At 50.5% G+C, this 21,290-nt stretch overlaps 2 protein-coding genes across 20 annotated transcripts in view; both read right to left on the reverse strand.

Moving 5' to 3' along the window:
* SDC3 (syndecan 3) overlaps positions 1-5,528 on the reverse strand; it is a 43,174-nt gene extending 37,646 nt beyond the window's left edge. The window contains exon 1 of the mRNA XM_007522449.3: positions 5,247-5,528. Coding sequence (XP_007522511.2) covers positions 5,247-5,384 — 138 coding nt within the window. The 5' untranslated portion in view covers positions 5,385-5,528. The remainder of the gene's footprint in view (positions 1-5,246) is intronic.
* An 11,998-nt stretch (positions 5,529-17,526) lies between these two features.
* PUM1 (pumilio RNA binding family member 1) overlaps positions 17,527-21,290 on the reverse strand; it is a 126,122-nt gene continuing 122,358 nt past the window's right edge. For all 19 annotated transcript variants that reach the window (XM_060205724.1, XM_060205720.1, XM_016187868.2 and 16 more), the window contains one exon: positions 17,527-19,409. In XM_060205724.1, the coding sequence (XP_060061707.1) occupies positions 19,278-19,409 (132 nt within the window). In that variant the 3' untranslated portion in view covers positions 17,527-19,277. The remainder of the gene's footprint in view (positions 19,410-21,290) is intronic.

Here is a 21,290-nt window from a genome sequence, read left to right on the forward strand (position 1 = left end):
GGGGAGGGGCTGTTCCCGGCCCCACCCCTAGCTGGGCCCTCAGCCATGGCTACTCAGACTCCCCCTGTAATCACAGCTTCCTGTTTGGCACTGGGATTGTGCACAAGGACTGGTCAGTGGGGGAGGGGGCAGCCACCCCTCTGGCCAGGGCCTGCTCTGGAGTGGGCCGGAAGTGAAGGCCAGCTTGCCTCCTGGAATCCTGGGAGGCAGGAGTCAAGGCAAAGGGGTGGGGCCAGACAACAACTATTTACTGGGCACAGGCCTGATGAGGAGGGACAGTGTATAGGACAGAGGCCTGGCAGGGCCAGGTGTTCTTGAGCCAGCCCCACCCATGCCGACTGCTAGGCCAAGCTATGGGAGAACAGAAAGCAGGGCCCTCAGGCAACTTTGGTTCTGGCCTCCGAGCCCCCACCCCTAGACACAAAATCACAGGCTCTGGGCAGCTGGACTGGAGCCCAGAGCCACAGTGCTGTCCCTCCCAGACACAGCGGTGGCCACGCCTGGACACTCAGACCACAGACCCGTCCCGTGCAACCCCTGGCGCCACCCAGGCCACGGGCACATGCCTCACTGTCCCCCACCCACCTCCATAAGGCAGAGTAAGGCATCCAAAGTTTCTAATCCTGACTTCTTTTGGAACTCCCTTCATTCACTCACTCACTTGTTCAAACCATCCAATTCTGGGATGGGCACAAAGTTGGCCCAAGGGGTTCAGTGAAGTACAAGGGAGCCACAGAGTCTGCCATGGGGAACTCACAGTCTGTGAAGAAAGCATTCTGAGTGGTCCAAGAGATGGCACAGTGGATAAGGCATTGGACTCTCAAGTGTGAGGTCCTGAGTTCAATCCCCGGCAGCACATATACCAGAGTGATGGCTGGTTCTTTGTCTCTCTCCTCCCACTTTATCATTAATAAATAATATCTTTTTAAAAAAGCATTCTGACACTTCTCCTGACTGCTGTGTGACCCTTCCATCCCCCACCCCCTCCCCACTAAGCCCTAGTCACAGGCCAGAGAGAACCTTGGTTCTGGTGAGGCCTAGGACAGCCCAACATCAATGTGGCTCCTCGTGGTGCCTTTGTAAGATCAGAAGGGATCAGATCCTGGCCTGGATCCCATGTAGAGTGAGTCTCAAAACTGGGGTCACTCAGTGTGCAGCCTTTCAGCCCACTGACAGCCCTTCGGCACTGTTCAGCTCCTGTCAGTGGTGCTTCTGGGGATCAAACCTGGGACCTCTTGGGTCAAAGTAATGACTCACTGGGTAGGATGCAGGCCTTGTCACAAGCAAGCTCAGGTCTGAGGCCCAGCACCCCAGGGGAAGTACAGTGAGACCAGGGCAAAGCTAGAGTCAGTCTGTGTCTGTCTGTCTGTCTGTCTCTCATCCTTAATTAAAAAAGAGGGGAGTCGGGCGGTAGCGCAGTGGGTTAAGCACACATGGCGCCAAGTGCAAGGACCTGCGTAAAGATCCCAGTTCAAGCCCCTGGCTCCCCACCTGCAGGGGAGTCTATTCACAGATGGTGAAGCAGGTCTGCAGGTGTCTTTCTCTCCCCCTCTCTGTCTTCCCCTCCTCTCTCCATTTCTGTCTGTCCTATCCAACAATGATGACATCAATTACAATGATAAAAAACAACAAAAGCAATAAAAGGGAAAATAAATAAATATTAAAAAATTTTTTAAATAAAAATAAAAAAGAGGCCCTCAATTCTATTAAAAAACGAAAAGAGGAGGGTGGTGCTAGGCTGTGGAGCATCCAGTTGAGCACACATATTACCATGCAAAGGGACCTAAGTTCAAGCCCCTGGTCCTCACCTGCAGGAGGAAACTTCATGAGTGATGAATAATACTGTAGGTATCTCTGTCTCCCTATCTCCCCCTCCTCTCAATCCCTCTCTGTCCTACTGTCCACTGTACAGTAACCCCAGCCCCAGCCCCAGCCCTAGACCCAGCTGCAATAAGTGGCAGCACCCTGCCCCTCACTCCTGCCCCCAAGGGCAGGGTAGAAAGGAACAAGGGAAGACAAGGACACCTCTGGGACAGGTAATATGGGCAGAAGTGCGAGTGGCCCCAGAGAACTGAAGTAACTTGCCCAAGATCACACAATGAGAAAGGGTGGATTAAGACTGGCTCAGCCCCACTAGGCCACCAGACCCTGATTCACTCCAGCTCTGCCACTTGCCAGCTGTGTGTCCCTGAATGAGTTGTCCAACCTCTCTGTGCCCTGCTATCCTCTTCTGCAAAATGAAGGTTCCAGTAATTCCTCACCTCATTTAGAGATGAATTGGACCAACACATACTGCGTGTTCATGAGCTGCTGGCTTTGTGATGTCAACAAGGGTGCAGATGGCCTCCCTAGCCATGTCCTCAATCGCTGCCAGGTGTAGGGGCCTTGCTGCTTCCTCCCTTCCTCTGCTGCCTCCACTCTGGGCCTTCAGGAATCCTTCTGCAGTCCCTGGTCCCTGGTCTCTGATCCACCCCTGGTCCCAGCTCCAGTGGGAGGGACAGGGCCTGACTTCTGGGGGTGGCTCCCTTCAAGACCCCAGTCAGTGAGGTGGGAGGGGCCACCCAAGTGCTTTTTCTCCACATCAAACCCCCAATGCAGAGAGACCAGTAAGCACAGCAAACCATAGGTTGGAGGGTGGGGAGAACAGAAGGCACCAGGTCCCAATTCCAGCTGTCTTGAGGGTACTGTCACACCCCAACCCCATTACGTTCCTGGAAGTTAAATGTTTGTCTGTAGCTGATAGATAAGAAAGCCAAAGGGAGGGCAAACAACAGCACTCTTCAGTGTCACTAAGTGCAAACCCTCCTCCTCCAGTAAGCCCTCCATTACCTCTTCAGGCTCACTCCTACCACGTTCTCCTTTCAGAGAGCCTAATAGGAGAGCTCACTCAGGCTACCTGAGGAGCTTGTTTTCCCATTCCAACATTCCTGTGAGGTGGGCACGGTCCCTGTCCCCATTTTACAGATGAGCAAGTACAAATACCTCTGCCAAAGTCAAAGATGTCTGTCCCTGGAGCCCCAGCCACCCTGGAGGTTAATAGGCAGCAGACATCTGTGATGTCCTTACGTCCATATTCCTTGCTATGAATAGTCTCTGGGTCCCCAAGTTTTCATTTCTGAGAAGAAGACAGTCTTGCTCTGGAAAGTCAGGACCACCCGTGTGTTGGGGGGGGGGGGAGTGAACTCCCATCGCCCAGAAGAGTCAAACAAGACTGATGTCTATAAACCCTTCATAGACAATGGCTTCTAAAAGAACCTTTCCAACCTAAGATTCCCAGACTCCCCACACTCCAAGCCCTTCTGGGTGGTGACTAAGGTGACTGTCTCAGGGATGGCCTTAGGGAACCCCTCCCTCCCCATCCTGGCTCTTCTGGTCAAACCTCAGTCCTCCTGCTGCTACAGGCACTGCCCGATGGGATAGCAAGTGGGCAGCAGCTATCATCCTTTGCTCCCCAGGCCAGATAAGGTGATACTCCTCCTCAATGGGCTGCCCTACCCACCCCTCCCAGAAGCCCTGCCCCTTCTCTCCTCTAAGGCAAGCCCAACCTAAAGACTCAGCCGAAGGGGGCTGCCAGCCAGTACAGGGTCTGAACCATACCCACTGGTCCTCAGCCTCAGGCCCAGGGGGACCTGCCTTACTGTGGCCCTACTATGTGCTGGACACTTTCACCCCCTCAGGGTGTGGGTTACTAGTATGGGGGACTCAGTGTCATTACATGAAGGAGGGAGCAGTTGTTTGGTGGGTGTGACTAGCTTAGGGTCCCTGCCAGCCTCTGGGTCTACAGCACTTTGTACTGCACCTTTCATGTGCCTGTACAGTGGACACTCACTGAGTGTCACCTATTCTCAGAAGAGGTTGTCATTCACTCCCATCCCAGAGGGGGAGTGGAGACCTCAAGAGGTGAGAGACCTTGCCCAGCTTCACACCACAAATCAGAGGTGTGGGCGGGATTTGAAGCTAAGGCCTTTCCATTTCCAACAAGTTTAGCTAAGAGAAAGAGGATAGCTGAGTGTCCTTCTTTCCTTCCCAGCGTCCACCTGACACCCCACACACTTCATCTTCCCTCCCAGACTCCAAGGTGAGAAAGGTGGGGAACAGCCTGTCTCCCCCTCCCAGGCTGGGGGAGGTGTGAAGAGACCTGCAGGGTCAGGGCAGTACTGGGGGGGCTGCCTGAGGTCTGGCTCCTGTCAGCAGGTGGGGGGGGGGGTGGGGTCTACAGGTATGCTCTTGGACCCAACCTCCAACTCACCTCACTCCTGGTTCTCCCTGCCTGCCCACTTCCTCCTGCTCATCCCCACTGCTGTGGCGGTCGCTCAAAGAGACACTCTGCGGTCACCTCGTCCACACACTCAGGCCTCTCTGCACACATGCGCTCTCCCCAGGCGTGTGCCCCATGCACAGGGTCAGAGAGGCACCTGCAGCCGCATCCCCCCTACCCCTCCCCTCGCACTCTGGGGTCTGAGCACACGCCCACCAGAGGTCTCTCCCACACACTCACCCCTGCAGGCACGCACCACCGCAGCCAGCAGCCACCCAGCACCTCCTGCACAATGGGGGCTCTCACACACACAGGGAGGGCATGAGGCACCCACCCATGAGGGAAGCACGTCCTCCCCCTCAGCCCTGACAGTACACACCCCCAGGCCCTGGCATCCTCCACAGAGGTGGGCACACGCAGGGTCACCCTCATGCACCCCCTCGGGTCACCTTCACACAGGTCACCCTCCGCCCCTCCCCTTCTCGGGGCCCACCGACCCTAGAAGGACTGAAACGCCCACCCTCTGGCTGGGAGGGCCGGGGGGGGGGGTGCGTCTGATTCCCCCAAACTGGCCGCGGACTGGGCACACCCACGAAGCCAAAGCCACGCTCACTCGGAACCCAAGACACACCCAACCGGGTCCCTGCGCCCCGGGACCCCCAGCCCGCAGCCAGTCCCACCGCCAGGCGGGCTCCTGCAGGTCGGGGCGCCCCCCGCGCCGAAAGAGACAGATGCTCCAGCCACCGGGCAGGGGCGCAGCCCGGCGCCCCGCGCTCGGTTCCCGCCCGGGTCTCCGTCGGGGGAGGGGTTCCCAGGGGAAGAGAAAACGAGCCCCCCCAAAAGGCGGCAAACCCGGGTGGGGGCGGCCTCCCCCCACGCTTGCCAGCCAGGGGGGGCGCTCGGGGGCGCGAGGTGGTGGGGGAGGGGCCGGGGTGCAGCCGGGTCCCGGGAGAGCTGGTTGGGGGGGACCCCGAAGGGCGACACTCACCCCCGCGGCTCGCCCCGCCAGCAGTAGCAGCAACAGCGGCGGCAGCAGCAGCCCTCGGGCCCCGGGCCCGGCCGCGGCCCCTGTCCCGGCTCCTGCCCCGTGGGCGGCCCCGGCGCGGTGCGGTGGCCCTGGCTTCATGGCGGCGGCGGCGGGAGCCTTTGTTAAGAGGCTGCGGGCGGGCGGGCGGCGGCGGCGGCGCGGTGCTCTGCTCTGGCTCCCGGCTCCCGCTCCCGGTCGGCGGCCGCGCTCGCCGCGAAGCTCCGCGCCCACAGCTGCCGCGCCCGCAGGAAGCGTGCGCCGCCGCCGGGCCGCCCCCAGCGCGGGCGGGGCGTGAGGAGGGCGGGGCGGGCTCAGGACCCCCCAGCCGCCCGGGCGGCCCCCACTGCCTCCCCCAGGCCTGGGCGCGCAGCCAGGGCAGGTGGGCTGCGGAGCCGGGACCCTGCAGAATGTGCCTCCTCGGAAGGCTTGATTGGAAGCCTGGGACCTCGCGTGGGAATCCGGGGTCGGGGGCCGGGTAGCGAGGAGAGGGCCCACACTTTGGCGGATCGGAGTAGATGGGTGGCACTTGTGAGATCATTAACAGTGTCCCCTTCTAGGGCTTGTTCTCAACATCCAGAATTCTCATCACCCCCCTACACACACCCCAACCCCCACCTGCCCAGTCAGGCGACAGAATGGGCCAGAAGCCACCGGAGTCAGGAGGTGAGGGAATGGAGTGGGAGCGTGATGTCTGCAGATCCTGAGGGGCTGTAAGACCCTCTCTGGGCCTGACTTCCACAAGAGACAGCAGGAGGGATGTTGACCTCTGGGCCCTGGGGCTGAATCTGCTGAGGAGAAGCTGTGCAGACCTGGAAAGCAACCCTGCCATCCCCCTTCCCAATTCCCCACTAGATGTATGATCTTAGGCAGCCCCAACTCTCACAGACCCCCACCACCACAGTGAGATAGCGACCCCCTCCATCCGGATGTTCAGTGGTATAGAAAGTTTGTGTGTGTGTGTGGGGGGGTGCTTTGTGTGGCCATTGTGCAGTATCCCTGTGGCCTTTCCACACCCTGCATATATTCAGGACACACACACACAGAAAGAGAAGCTCCAAAGGGGAAGGCATGTGCCTAGCTATAGCCCAGGGTGGGTGCTGAGAATCAGTGGACAGGTGTCCCCCACATCTGAGCCCCCACCCCTACATACTGGTGTTTTCTTGGAGGAGGGAGTAAATGTTGCCTAACCCTGACCACGTTCCAGACGTGGTGCCAAGAGGTTATCTCACTCCATCCCCTGGGCAACCCAGTATGGAGTAGGTGCTGCCCTTAGTACCTTCACTTCCTCGTTGAGAGCAGCCCCAGATAGGAGAACTCACTGGCTGACTGTGGCAGGCTGAAATCTTTGCCCTCGGGTTACACCACCCGCCCCCTCCTGTGTCCACACACCAAAATCAGGAGTAACCCCAAGGAAAAGGGAGCTGACATCAGGACTGTTGGATTAAGCAGACATTATCTGAGTTCACCTCTCAGTTCTGCCAGTAAGGAGCTGTGTGACACTGAAGGAGTAGCTTTAATTCTCTGAGCCTCAGTTACCTAACTAGAAGCAGGAGGTGATGACAGTACAGGGCTCATTCATTCTCTAAAAAGAAGTTAAATGTTTGTGTTGTCTGAGGCCCAAGGCCAAGTGCTAGATGAGATGGTTTAAAGAATTTGCCTTGCTATTGGGTTAGTGATTCAAAAGATGTCTTGCAGGGTAGGGGCTGGGGGATATATACTGACTATGCAAAAAGACTTTAATGACTGAGGCTCCAAAGTCCCAGGTTCAATTTCCCACACCACCATAAGCCAGAGCTGAGCAGTGCTCTGGTAATTTTATTTTTTTTAAGAAAGCTGACTGGGGTGATGCTTGTGAAGAAAGAGTCCTGGATGTGGGGATATGGTCACCTGTTGGAGGGACTGCCACAGGCCTAGGGAACACACTGCATCCGCAGCAGACCTCCCACAGGGCAGAGTGTGGACCAACATGTTGCGGGACTGTAAGATGCCAGATGTCAGACATCAGTTACTCTGACAGGGAGTGAGCTTTCCGTCTTGGGAGGTATGCAAAGCTCAGAAGGCTAGCTGTGGAGGAGACCAGTGGACAGTGTTCACACACATGCTGGATGGTAAGCATGGTCCATGTACAGAGGTGCCCATTTATCCTGAGACTTCAGAAGCAGCAACCCCTCTTCCCTGCCCTCCACCCCCCACCCCCACCATCACCACCCGAACTGGGGTGGAGGGGAGGCTCTGGACTAAGCCCAGGAGCGCCACCTGCTGCTGCCCTAAGATAGTCACAGCCAGAACTGAGCAAGTCCCTTGAGGGTTACATCCTATGCCTACACCCCTTCCCCCTTCAGTTATTTTGGGGTGTACAGATGCACCATTCCCTGCCCTCCAGCACACACTGCACACATACCTGTGCCTTCCAGCCACATTCTCGAATGTTCTGGACCCCTGTCACCTCCACCCCCACCCACATCTGCTGCTGCCCCCTCCAAGCGCAGCTCCCATGGGCTGGGCCACAGGCTGCCTCTGTGGGGGTCTTCCTGACTCCCTTTCATACCTGAGGCTCTAGGTCTAAGGTCCAAGATCTAACGCCCAGTACCACCATAAGCCAAGCTGATCAGTGCTTCAGTAAAATAAATCAATAAGAGGATAGGATAGGATGAGATGAGAGGATAGGATAGGATAGGATAGGATGAGATGATAGGATAGGATAGGATAGGATAGGATAGGATAGGATAGGATAGGATATCCTTATTGCCACCAGAGTTACTGTTGAACGTTGATAAATCCACCACTCCTGGTGACTATTTTCACTCCATTTCATTTCATTTTCATTTTTTTTCTTTCAACTTTATTTTTAGGACACAGAAAAATCAAGAGAAGGGGGAGACAGAGAAGGAGACAGAGAAGCCCCTGCAGCACTGCTTCACTGTTCATAAAGCTTCCCTCCTACAAATGGGGACCAGGTGCTTGAACCTGGGTTCTTTTGCATAGTGATGTGTGCTAAACCTGGTGCACTACCACCCGGCCCCTAAAAAAATGAAAAAAAAAATCCAAAGAGCCTCTTATCTCCCCCCCCCCTCTTTTGCACACCCACACCTCCCCTAAGTGCGGTGAGCAGCCTGTGGGACCCACCTTGACTCTATTCTCCAGCGGGGGAGTGGATGGAGAGGAAAGTAGGCTCTGAGCCCCTGGGGCATTCTGCCGGGATACTGAGATGGCAAATTAGGCCTCTGAGCACCCTGCAGGCACAGAAGCACTTTGGGTGCTGGTGGGGCTTGTTGTGGCTGAGCACACACAGTGCTCCAGAGCAGGTGCTGCCCAGCCCTTCACTACCACACCCCTCACCACCTGCAGACTTGCCAGGAGACTGGGCAGTGACTGAAACAGGGTTCTGACAAGAGGATTCTTGATTTAGAACCAAAGGGGGAGTTGGGGACTCAGGGTTCCGGTAGTCTGTGGAACCAGCAAGGAGGGCCAGGATGGGTAGTGGAAAGGCTTGGCCTCCAGGGGTCCTAGCCTGTGTGAGGGTCCCACAAGGCATCCAGTGAGCTGACCCATGTGTGTGTGTGTGTGTGTGTGTGTGTGTGTGTGTGTGTGTGTGTATACCCAAGACAATCCTTTCAAGGTGGAGGGAGGGTGACACCTCCAGGCACACAGCAGCTGAAATGGTTCCCCAAAGGGACAAGGTTGTTTCTCTCCAGTGTGACCCTGGAGCAAGGGATGGGGAGCTTGATGCTGACTACCCATGCTCTGCCACCTGACATTCTGCAAAGTAACAATTAATCTGAAGAAACAACTCAGAAACAAAAGAAGCAAACACCTCCACCCAGTTCCTGTCCTTTGGAAACAGCAAAGAGTTAAAACCACTATACATTCTGATCCAGGAGGAAGTTTGAGGAACCACAACCCAAGGAGGCCTTGGGCCCCTCCCTGCACACTCCTCCGGCTCCCCAACCCTACCTGTATAAAAGCTGATTTTCTGGAGAATCAGACTGGCTGGAGGGACTTGCTGTCCCTCCTATTACAGCTTCCGACAACTATAAAGCTTCCAGCCTTCACACCAATACTGGCATCCCAGAATGTGGCTCGCTGCAGCACCAGGTAGTGGGCCGCAGTTCTGCCTCACTGCCAGGCATGGGCCAAAATTTGAACCCTAACCTCTCCTAGATTTGTGAGCTGGGAATTTACAGATAGGAGAGTCCAAAGAGCAGGCAGGGTGGGAGGGACAGAGGAGGGAAGTCAGAGGCTGGACAGACAAATGGTCCTGGGGCAAGGGAACAAGGCTGGTTTTGAGGGAGGGGAGTGGCCCAGGGAATGTGGATGAGGGGAATCAGTCTCTCTCTCTCTCTCTCTCTTCCCCTCTCTATCCTCCTTTTCCCTTCTATTACTCTCTGTCTCTATTCAGTAAATACATAAATATAATACTTTGAGAGAGAGAGAGAAGGCATCACGCTGGAACATCCGATACCAGGCATGGAACTCAGGACCACATGTTTTTATGTCCATAGCTCTAGTCACCACCTCAGGGCCACTTCCCTTATTCTAGTTATTATACTTCCTCTAAGACTGTAACAACTCAGCAGTGAGTCTGCCACTGGCTGGTCAAGGGGTTATGGCAGCTCCCCCGACACCCCGGGGCCTCCACTCCCACATCTGTAAAGTGTTACTGTTTGGATGGGGTGACCCAGAGGTCCTGTCAGTGTTCACATTTAAGGAACTACCACAAAACCCAAGGCAAGAGCATGGGTCTGGCACATGGCTAGAGCATCCTTGTTTGGCAGTGAGTTTGCCCCTGAGCTGAAGTCCATGACATAATCAGCAGGGCTGCAGACTCAGGTTCAGGAGTCCTGGAGGGAGTTTGGAAAAGCATCATGGTGTTGTTGTTGTTGGTGGTGGTGGTGGTGGTGGTATCTCCACTCAGCCTGGACTGACAGCCCCTGGAGACTGAGTGCTCTGAAGCTGCCATAGTGAAACTGAGCTCCCATCCCCTGCCCCCAGGAAGAAGGGATGCAAGGTGCCTTGAACTCCAGCTTCTGTATCAAGTATGGGGGCAGAGAATCTGGGTGCTTAATCACCAGGACCAAGAATGGACAGAGAATGGGAGCCTGATTGTCTTCCCCACTGGCATATTTCATCAGCCCATTTCACATGGGCAAAGCCTGAGACCCAGGAAGAAGTAGCATGGGATGTTGGGCAGTGGCCAGTGCAACAACTTGCAAGAGTTCGATCCTTGGCATCGGATACACCAGAGTATCCTGGTGAACCAGATGCCCTGGTTCACCCTCTGTGTCTCTCCCTCTTTGTTGAAGATAAATAAATGTTGAAAATAAATAAATAGGACTGGGGAGATAGTATAATGGTATGCAAAAGAGTTTCATGCCTGAGGATTCAAGGTCCCAGATTCAATCCCCAGCACCACCATAAGGCAGAGTTGAGCAGTGCTCTCTGGTAAAAAAAAAAAAAAAAAAATCAGATGGGTGCAGGGAGAGTACAGGTCCCAGAAAAGGGTGACAGAGGACCTAGTGGGGGTTGTATTGTTACGTGGAAAACTGAGAAAGTTATGCATGTACAAACTATTGTATTTACTGTAGAATGTAAAACATTAATCCCCCAATAAAGGGGGAAAATTTTAAAATCAAGTAAAAAATAAATAGGATCCAGGCAGTGTTGCATCTGGTTGAATGCACATGTTACCATTCACAAGAATCCTGATTCAATCTCCCAGTCCCCACATGCGGGGGAGAAGCTTCACAAGCCATGAGGCAGTGCTGCAAGTGTGTCTCTTTCTCTCCCTCACTATTTTTCTCTTCTCCTCTCAATTTCTCTTTGTGTCCTATCAAATAATAAATAGATAACTAAATTAAAAAGAAAAAAAACTTTTTAAAAAGTCAATGGAGTTAAAAAAAGGGGGGGGGGTCATTGACTCAAATATTGGCATTTGTCTACACCCTAGGGATCTTCTCTGGCTCACCCACTTCTTTTAGACCAAGTGCCTGTCTGTTCACTGGAATTGGTAGAGCCCATTTGCTCTCCCTGCATCCCTGTGTGGAATCAGCCCATTCGGGCAGGCATTCCGAGGTCACAGGACGAGGAAGTGACTCTGGGGACAGGGGCTTCTGCCTGGGTCTGGCTTTCACAAGAGGAGAGGAGGGAGGAGTAAACATCAAGACAGCTAGGATGGAGCAGTGATGCCCAGAAGCCGCCCGTATATCCTGCTCCCCTCCCAGCCCTGCTCCTCTCTGCCTGAGACTAAAGTGCACACTTGGAGTCATTTTCCTGGAAGAAACTTTAAAAGGCTTTTCTCACCTCATCCTGACACTAGAGCAGCCCAGCTGATTGACAAGCTAAACAGGAAGTGAAGGAAAGTAACCTGGGAGGAGGAGGGACACTGAGGGGCAGGGTGCCATGGAATTTAAATGCCCAGGATCAGTCTCCTGTATGAGCCTATTGTCTGGTTTTCTTTCATCTTGGAGAGTCTTAGAAGCAGTGCTCACACTCTCCCTGGAGTTGCTGGGTCCTCTTCAGATAGAGGTGCAAATGCAGAGGAAGCCCACACATCCAGTTTGCAAGGGGACAGTAAACAAGGGCTCCCTGACCTGTCTTTCATCTCTTGTGTGATGCCCCCAGCAAGCCTCTTTCCTCCCCTGGGGCCCCAGACTCCTCATCTGTGAATGCAGCATAGCTGGGGAGGGGGGAAAGCCTAGGCCATGCAGGTGGCCCCGGTGCAGGGTACAGAGTAGGCACCTGAGGAGAGACTGTAAAGGGGAGGGCAAGCTACTCAGAGAAAACCCACAGAACTGACTCTGTTGACACCTATTTTCACATCTTCCTTGCCTAGACTAGTCCAGGCTTGAGTAGGTGGCTAGAAACTGCTCCTCTGGGATTGCGAGACTAAAAGACCCAGAAATAAATCCCCCATCCAGCCTCGTCCACCCAGGCAAGTCTCCACACAGGGGTCCCAGAATGCCCTGCATGTTCCCCAGAGACCTAGAACCAAGCAGCTGGCAGAGTGGGGTGAGCTAGCACAGGACAGGCAGCAGGCAGCTTTCTGCAAAGCTATTGATCACAATTTTTAAAATTAAGCTTCTTTTTTTTTAAACATTTAAAAAAATTTATTGCATTGAGACAGAACACTTGAGAGGGAAAGGGGAGAGAGACCTGTGGCATTGCCCCACCATTCATGAAACTTCCTCCTTGTAGGTGGGGACTAGGAGGCTTGAACCATGGTCCTTGCACATAGTAATATGTACATTCTACCAGGTGTGTCACCATCCAGACCTTTATTGATTTACTTAAATGAGAGCAAGAGCAAAGCACTGATGCCAGGCGGTAAATCTGGGACCTCTGAGCCTCAAGCATGGAACTGGGTTTCGCTACCACTATGTTATCTCCGCAGTCAAAAAAAAAAATCTAAGATTTTAATTGTTTGAAAGTTTGTTGCAAGACTGGCAACAATAGCTCACTTGGATAGTAGACTATTTTGCTATATGTGAGACCCAAGTTCAAGCCCGGCCACAAAACACTGAAGAAAGCTTTAGCGCTATAGTTTCTTCTCTCCTCTCCTCTTTCTCTCTCTCGGTGAGACTTGGCACATGAGTAGCTCCACTTGGGGCCTATACTCTGTCTTTAACAGAACTCATACTGGCTCTGTTGAGACACACCATGACTACCATGCAAGTGATATCTGGGGAAACAGGCTCAGAAAAGTCAAGAGGTAAGAAGTCAGAGGTGACTCAAAGGCTAAGTTGGAGCCTGTGGGCCAAATCGATGAGCATACCCTACCATCTCAAGTCAGAATGAGGAACTACCCTATGCCCAGAAGAAGCTGCGAAGGGAGGAAGGGGGAAAGCAAGAGCTTAGTCTTGGGCAGCTGCCAGACTTCTGGTGGCACTCCACTCCTGAATCCCTCAAGTCAGGGGAAAGTATAAAACCCTGAACTGGAAATCTTGAGCCCTTAGGCCTTTAAGCTTGCTTTAGGCAGCAGCACCCTCATGTGGTGATAGCTTGTAACTACATGAAGTCACCGTCTTCCGCTCCCCAAACGCTTATTCACTCTCTGGTGCGGTGCCTTCCCTTTCTCCTGAAATGCCACTGAAAAAGAGGTTAGACAGCTATTCCCGGAGCTGAAGGGAGATGTTGGCAAGAGTAAAACATGACATGGACAGAGCAGTGGACTTGCACTCAGGAAACTGGAGATAAATTCCATACTTGGTGTGGCTGGGGCTTCAAACTCATCTTATGTAACAGATTGAGAACATTTACACTAGCAGATTCCCTAAGGAAACACACACACACACACACACACACACACACACACACACACACACACGAGTGCTCTGCACACTATAAAGCACTGTATCCAGACACAGGGCTGTTTGAACTATGTGAGGAATTTGTGGTGGGGAGGGGCAGGCAGGTTGGAAGACTGGAAGAGAACCAAGAATACTGCCATCTGGTTGGTGGCAGCCCAGAGCATCACACCCTTAGGCAGACCCAGTAGCAATGGGTGATGGCAGCCACTGAGATGAGAAACTCAACCCTGCAGAGTGGAGGGTCTGCCCCAGCTCCTCTCCCACTGGCCCAGTTGATCTGACCCACTGTTGCATCAGAACCCCTACCCTTCTTCTGTACCTGTAAGATGGTGACCACCTGGCTCAGAGGACTGTAATATAAAGAACTTGTAAACTCTCCAGGGTTGGGGGTCGGGCTGTAGCGCAGCAGGTTAAGCGCACATGGTATGAAACTCAAGGACTGGCATAAGGATCCTGGTTCGAGCCCCCAGCTCCCCACATGCAAGGGGTCACATTACAAATGGTGAAGCAGGTCTGCAGGTGTCTATCTTTCCCCCCTCTGTCTTCCCTTTCTCCATTTCTCTGTCCTATCCAGCAACAACATCAATAACATTAACAATCACAACAATGATAAAAACAAGGGCAACAAAGAAGGAAAATATTTTTCTTTAGGGTCCCCAGCACAGGCTCAGTTTCATAACTGACTTAATCTAAGCTTCTTTACATAGCAAAGAGCAGGCAAGGCCTGTGCACACACTGGCTGAGTGATGGGAATGGGGAAATAAGGCACCACTCATCCTGCGCCAGTGCTACACAGGCTTATTCAATGCTCACAATCTTTGGCATGGCTATTCTGAGATTCCCACCCAGGAAATACAAGGTAGTTTTGATCAAACCCCCTATTTAGTGTAAAGCTTCCAGGCCTCCAAGACAGAGATCTGGGCATGGAAGAGGAGAGATGCACGGAAGGGATTACATTGCTCTCATTTCTCTCTCTCTCTAATATTTTCATTTCATTATTTCGGATAGAAACAGGGAGAAATTGAGAGGGAAGGCAGAGATAGAGAGGGAGAGAGGGCCAGGTGGTAGTGCACCTGGTTGAGTGCACATGTTAAAATGCACAGGGACCCGAGTTCAAGCCCCCAGTCCCCAACTGCAGGGGAACAGCTTCATGAGTGAAGCAGGGCTCCACGTGTCTATCTCCCCCTACCCTCTTGTTTTCTGACTGCCCCTATTCAATAAATAAAAATAAAGGGAGAGAGAACCTACAGCTCTGACTGAGGGAGAGAGAACCTACAGCTCTGACTGATCCACCATTAAGCTTCCTCTTTGCAGATGGAGACTGGGGGGCTTGAAACCAGGTCCTTGTGCATTGTAATGTATGCACTCAGCCAGGTGCACCACCACCCAGCCCCACAGTGTTAGTATTTCATTTCTTTAGTTAATCAGTATTCTTTTTTACCAGAGCACTGCTCTGCTGTGGCTTATGGTGGTGTGGGAAATTGGCTGGACTTTGGAGCCTCAGACAGTCTCTTTGCACAACCATGATGCTATCTGCCTCCACCCTTGATAGTACTTTTCTAACCTAGTAGCTAGCATGCCTTGTTACCACCTGAAGACAAAAAACATTTCACTTCATGCCGAGTGGAAGAAAAACCCCACAGTCCAGTCTAAATCCCAACAGGTGGGGAAAACAAACAAGTAACAAAACACCCAATATCTGAGTACCAAGTACCTGGCATATTTACTAACTCCATCACACTACAGTTCCCACGTCTACGCTCGACCGGACCTGCCAATATACGTGGATATCTTCGCCCACCCTGTCCAACGCTTGACGTCTCGTCATCCAATCTGGTCCCCTACGCCTACACTGAACTTCTCTGTTCCAGACTCTTGGAAACAGAGTTGGCAGTCAGCTGAGGTCAAGAACAAACACCTCATCACAGACCCCTGCAAGCATCAACCCGGCTTTGACCTAGCACGTTATGATTGGGCCCTCCTCAATCGCCATCGAACAGGCCATGGCCGGTGCGCCGCTATGTTCCATCGCTGGGGAGCCAGAGACGACCCGAACTGCCCCTGCGGCTACAGAGAGACTATGACCCACATAGTCAACGACTGCCACCTCTCCAGATTCAAAGGAGGTCTCGAAACTTGACATCAGGCTCAACCTGACGCTGTTGACTGGCTACGGAAGAAGGGCAAACGCTAGAAGAAGAAGAACTACAGTTCAAAGATAGTACTACTTCCACCTTACAAAAGAGAGCAAAAAAAAAAAAAAAAAATCAAAATAAAGAAGTTAGATGCCCTCCCCAAGACCACAAAGATATGTGGCAAGTGAAGAGAAAGAAACTCAAGTCTCTATCAAGGTCTAATTAAAAAAAAAAAAAAAATTTTTAAAAGCCTTAATACTGAATAACCTTGGCAGGACACAAGAGACCCATATGATGAAATATTCACCAAATCCTGGTGGAGAATTTGGTGAAGGATGAAGTAACACCCAAGTGCACAGTGAGAGCTGGGCCCCTGACTTGAGGCCTGGTCCATCTGTCCAGACTGCCACATACCCAGCAGCAGTGCACACAGCTTGCAGTCTCTGGAGGGGCTGCTCAAAAAAGCCACCAAAGCCAGGCCAGGCAGGACTCTGACAGGCTGTATTACCTCTTTCCTCTTCTTTTCTTTTCATTCCCTCTTGCTGCTAAATCTGACCCTGGAAGGTGGCAAATTTCTCCTGCGACTACTTTTGAGGGTGCAGACATGTGCTAGTGAAAATTCTGCCTGGCGTCTCTGGTCAAGTGCATCCTGGAAGTGCCAGCACCAGCAGTTTCTGCGGATGCTCTGTGGTAAAGGGGTGATTCTTGGGCAGAGGTAGCAGGCATTTTCCTAACAGGTGGAAGAGGCCCCCAATCTGTGGTCAAAATCAGCAAGCCAAGAAGCCAGGGCTGCCTAGTGTAAAGAAAGGAAGGCCCAGACAGAGGGGGCAGTAATCACATGCTTAGTTAGCAGTGCCCTTGCCTTCAGAGTTAGGTGCTCAATCACTTACCCCACCTGGGAGACTGTTAACGATTGGACATTAGTTGACCGTGGTATATAATCTAATCTCACAAATGCTACTGAAGCCAAGTGTGAGTGAAAACTTAGAGAGAACCAAAGCACAGGGGGAGGATTTCTTCTTCTTTTTTTTTAATCTTTATTTATTGGATAGAGACAGCCAGAAATCGAGAGGGAAGTGGGTGATAGGGAGAGAGACAGAGAGAAACCTGCAGATCTGCTTCACCACTTGCAAAGCTTTCCCCCTGCAGGTGGGGACCGGGGACTTGAACCTGAGTTCTTGTGCATTGTAACATGTGCGCTCAACCAGGTGCGCCACCACGCGGCCCCTGGACCACATCTTGTTTTTTTTTTTTTTAATATTTATTTATTCCCTTTTGTTGCCCTTATTGTCGTAGTTATTGATGTCATTATTGTTAGATAGGACAAAGAAAATGGAGAGAGAAGGAGAAGACAGAGAGGGGGAGAGAAAGACAGACACCTGCAGACCTGCTTCATCGCCTGTTAAGCAACTCCTCTGCAAGTGGGGAGCTGGGGGATTGAACCGGGATCCTTATGCCGGTCCTTGCACTTTGTGCCACGTGCGCTTAACCCACTGTGCTACCGCCCGACTCCCAGGGGGAGGATTTCTTAAGTGTCCCCAAGGACAGTGTATAGGCTTGTGGCCCACAGAGATGAAAAAGGAAAAAAAAAAATCATCAACACAAGTTGGAAGTTTGGAATAACATGGGTCTTATTCTGAAAGCACCAGGCAGGCTAAACATAATGTCTTTGGGTGAAATGAAAGCCTCGCCAGTCTGACACACTCAGCTGTGTCCTGATGCCCCCCTCACCCCCACATAAGCAAACAAGTAGTTGTTCTGAGACACTGTATTGGAGGGAAATTAAAGTGAAGCACAAGCTCAGATTCCAAAGTTCTGTATTTTTCAAAATAAAGATCACACATTGTTTAGAGACAATCTACACAAGAGTTACAAAAAATAGTTGCCCAGGCATAAGCATACACAGGTTTGTTAATTATACACATATGGTTACAAGTGTGCTTGCAAAAAAGTTCATTGGAAATATACACAAGGCTCTGGAAATGTACACCGTGTAGTGTTACAATTCTATATTCAAACAAGGAAAATTGACAGTATGTTACATTCACTTACAAGTAGACAAAATGCAAAATACAGTTCATCTTCTGTACAAAAAGGAAGGGCAATTCACACTTTACAAGGTGAGAGGGGCTCTGATTGTAAGGAAAGCTAGGGAGGGGCTGAACTTTGCACGTCCTTTTGACTATCACAAAATTAAGCAAAACATTACTTTTTAGGATTAAAAAAAAACACTAGTGTGAACTGAATCATCTTGAATAACATTTAGAAAGGCTCTTGCTACTGACTAGGTGACAAAACCAAGCTAATTTTTTCTTTTAAACTTTAACTAGGATGTATAAAGAACATTTATTCCTTCAAAAGAAAAAAAATTTACTTCTGGTTGAAATTACAATTTACAATATACAACACTATATGCCTATGACCATAAAAGGTGTGAATATACACTGAATGCACAGGGCTGGCTAATTTTCTTTTCTTACCAAAAAACGGGTTTATGTTGATTCAAACTTTTTCCACATTTACATTACAGGTATACAAATGTACAATTGTACAATCAAAAGTATGTTTGACTACTAGGGTACATTATAGATACAGATTAGACACCAAAACAAGAAAATACTACAAATCTGTATATATGCAAAGTCTACACCAAGTATACACTAAATATTTATAGAAGCAAGACCAAAAGCAGAGTTGGATTTGTTTTTCTCATGCTAAATAATCAGATTTTGCCTTCCAATGGTAATAGAAAAAAATCCAGTAGGCAGTAAACGATCACACCACCTGGCCTTGAAAGACATTCTAGGTGCTCACATCACCCCCTCACAAAACAAACTCCACGCCGTCTTCAGCAAAATAGGCTCCAAAAAAGGCATTTTTTGAGAAGCTTCATAAACTGAAGCTCTGGCAACTCTGAAATGATTTTCAGTGAGTGTGTGTGTGATATGAACTTTTAAATACCAGTTTGGTGTCATTTAACTAAAAATCAAATTACCCAGGGTTTTGTTGTTGTTGTTATTTTGACTTTTTTTTTGTTTTGTTTTGTTTTTTTTTTACTAAAATGAGGGGTGGGGAAGAGCTATTTGCAAAACTTGCCTGCAAGGCAAATGAGTTAAAAACCTTTTCCTTTTCTTTTATATATATATATATATATATATATATATATATATATTTGTTAAACCAACCACCCTGAAAGTTTACACATGTGGAATATAGATACAACATTGAACAAAGTATGTGGCCTCCCATGTACACTGGTTACTTATGTACAAGTATCCTATACACCAGTAAAACAACAGGGCAATTAGTCAATTAAAAAAAATAATTAGTACATGTTATGTGTAATAAAATTAAACAAATTTACAAAGGCTTTTCAACTGTGGATTAGAATCCTTTGTAGTTGTTGTTGTTGTTTTGTTTTTGGAGCAGAGTAATCCTGGAGCAACCATTCAACTTTTTTAGATTCTGTACTAGAGTATGTCTGGTTGCTGGCTAGATTTACCAGTGGGCTGTGAGGTCAGTGGGAATGAAGGAGCAAGGGTAACACTGCCTCAGATAATACCATTAGGAGGACCACAGATGGGCCCTAAGTCAACACCATTCTTCATGTAGTATTTCTCCAGCTTGGCCAGAATGTGCTTGCCATAGGTATACTTGCGAAGAGTCGCAATATGGGGCCGAATCTAGGGAGGAAACATAGTTTGTTAAGATGGTCAGAAGGCTGAGCCAGCAGGATCCCGATGTGCCCACCGGACACAGACTGACACACAAAAACGAAGAGCTCCAAGCAAGACCTTTCACAGGTTCAGCCAATGCACTTCATTTCTAGAGACGGTTCTAGTGACCTATCAGATGAGGACAGCAGCTCAAAAACTCTCTCCTAAACCAACTGCGTGCTCCTGCCCTCTAGTTCACAGAGGAACACGGAAAGTTGTTGGTGTGCACTGGGAGGTTGAGATTCTCCACAAATGGAGCCAGAGTAGTTAAATCAAATCGCTCATCCAAAAGTCAAAGGACAGGACAAGGCTGTGGAGCCAGCAGTCTGCTCTTCAGAACTGTCTCTCCACTTTGTAGTCTCTCTCTGCAACTTCTCTTCTGTTCTCCTACTCCCTGGATGGATTCTCACAGAGGATCCCCAAGTTTCCCAGACATGGCGGTGTGTATTCTCCTTAGAACCTCATTTCTCTTTCTGGGATCTAATGGGACTTTACATTCTTAAGCTACAGATGTAACACATCGTGTTTATAATCACTGCTCAACCACAACTGTTCCACACCTGTGACAATGAAGGACCACAGCTTCCCATTTCCCCACCCAAAGTTGTGCCTGTGTGCTGAGACACACACTGGACAAATTCACCACAGTACGGGGACACTCCACTGATATGGGCAATATTTTAAGTCAGTTTAGTTGTGTCCTCACAGCAATGAAGGAGTGCCTCGCTCTAGACACTCCAAAGATGAAACATATCTGTGCTATCACAACCTCACTTACGAGCCCATGTAGAAAACCATTAGTAGTACAACTCAAATTCTGAGCTGTGCAACCTAGCTTCCATAAACTTCTATGTGAAAAGGAAAGAAAGAAAATTTAAAGAGGAGGAGGAGATCGATCGATGGTGGTGGTGGTGCAGTAACAGCATATACATAGTTCTTTGGCTCACGATGAAGACTATGCTTTCGCCAGTGGAACCCAAGATTCAGGATCCCTTGATTTTTGTAGCTCTCCTTTCAGTGAAGTGACAATTCACTCACTTCTCTGTACCTACAACTGGGTGGATGATGAGCCCAGTCACTTAGCCCTTCCATGCCTCCTCTCTCCAACAACAAAGCAAATCAAACAGCCACACATGGATGCATGTGCAATGTGGCCGAACTCCACTTAATTTAACTGAGGGGGGAAAAATAAAACCAGCTCTACTTTCAATGTTTCTTCTACTTTCTATATTTCCAGTGGTGAGAAAGCTGAAAGGATTTTCTTCTTCTCTCAGCTCCCTCAATGAGCTGCTAAATTCAATGTGTCCACATCTCTCTAGTCCCAAAATCCCCATTATTTCTTGGCTGAGCTATCTCGTTTCCTCCAGGTTATCCATCCGGGGGCACAATAATTCGGCCTATGAATGTGACACTGGCGCTACTGCCCTGCTCTGCTCGACCTGCTTGATTCTTCAGGGACACTCTTCTTGGCATAAGCCTTCCCACACCAGGCTCCTTCTAGATAGAAAGGCTCAGGGCTTTAACTAAATACCAGTCAGAAAACCTACATGCCCCACATCCGAAGAGACATTCAACCACACTCTGGAACAGAACTCGATGCAATCATGTCTGCCCACCTCACTGTAAGTCTTTGTGTACATACTGTGGAACTCAACCTGTTCACAGGAGGGTTTGCAGTAGAGGCTGCAGGCGCAGTGTCTCTGGTATTAACAAGCAGACTTTCACTGCACAACTCCAACATTTTCTCCATCTCCACCAGCATCTGGATAAGCACATCTAAACTAGAGTGCCACAGCTTAGGATCTCTGGATTCACCTAGCCTTCAACTGCTATCACCAATACCAGAGC

This window comes from Erinaceus europaeus, chromosome 13, assembly GCF_950295315.1.
Source record: "Erinaceus europaeus chromosome 13, mEriEur2.1, whole genome shotgun sequence".
In the NCBI taxonomy this organism is placed as follows: domain Eukaryota; kingdom Metazoa; phylum Chordata; class Mammalia; order Eulipotyphla; family Erinaceidae; genus Erinaceus; species Erinaceus europaeus.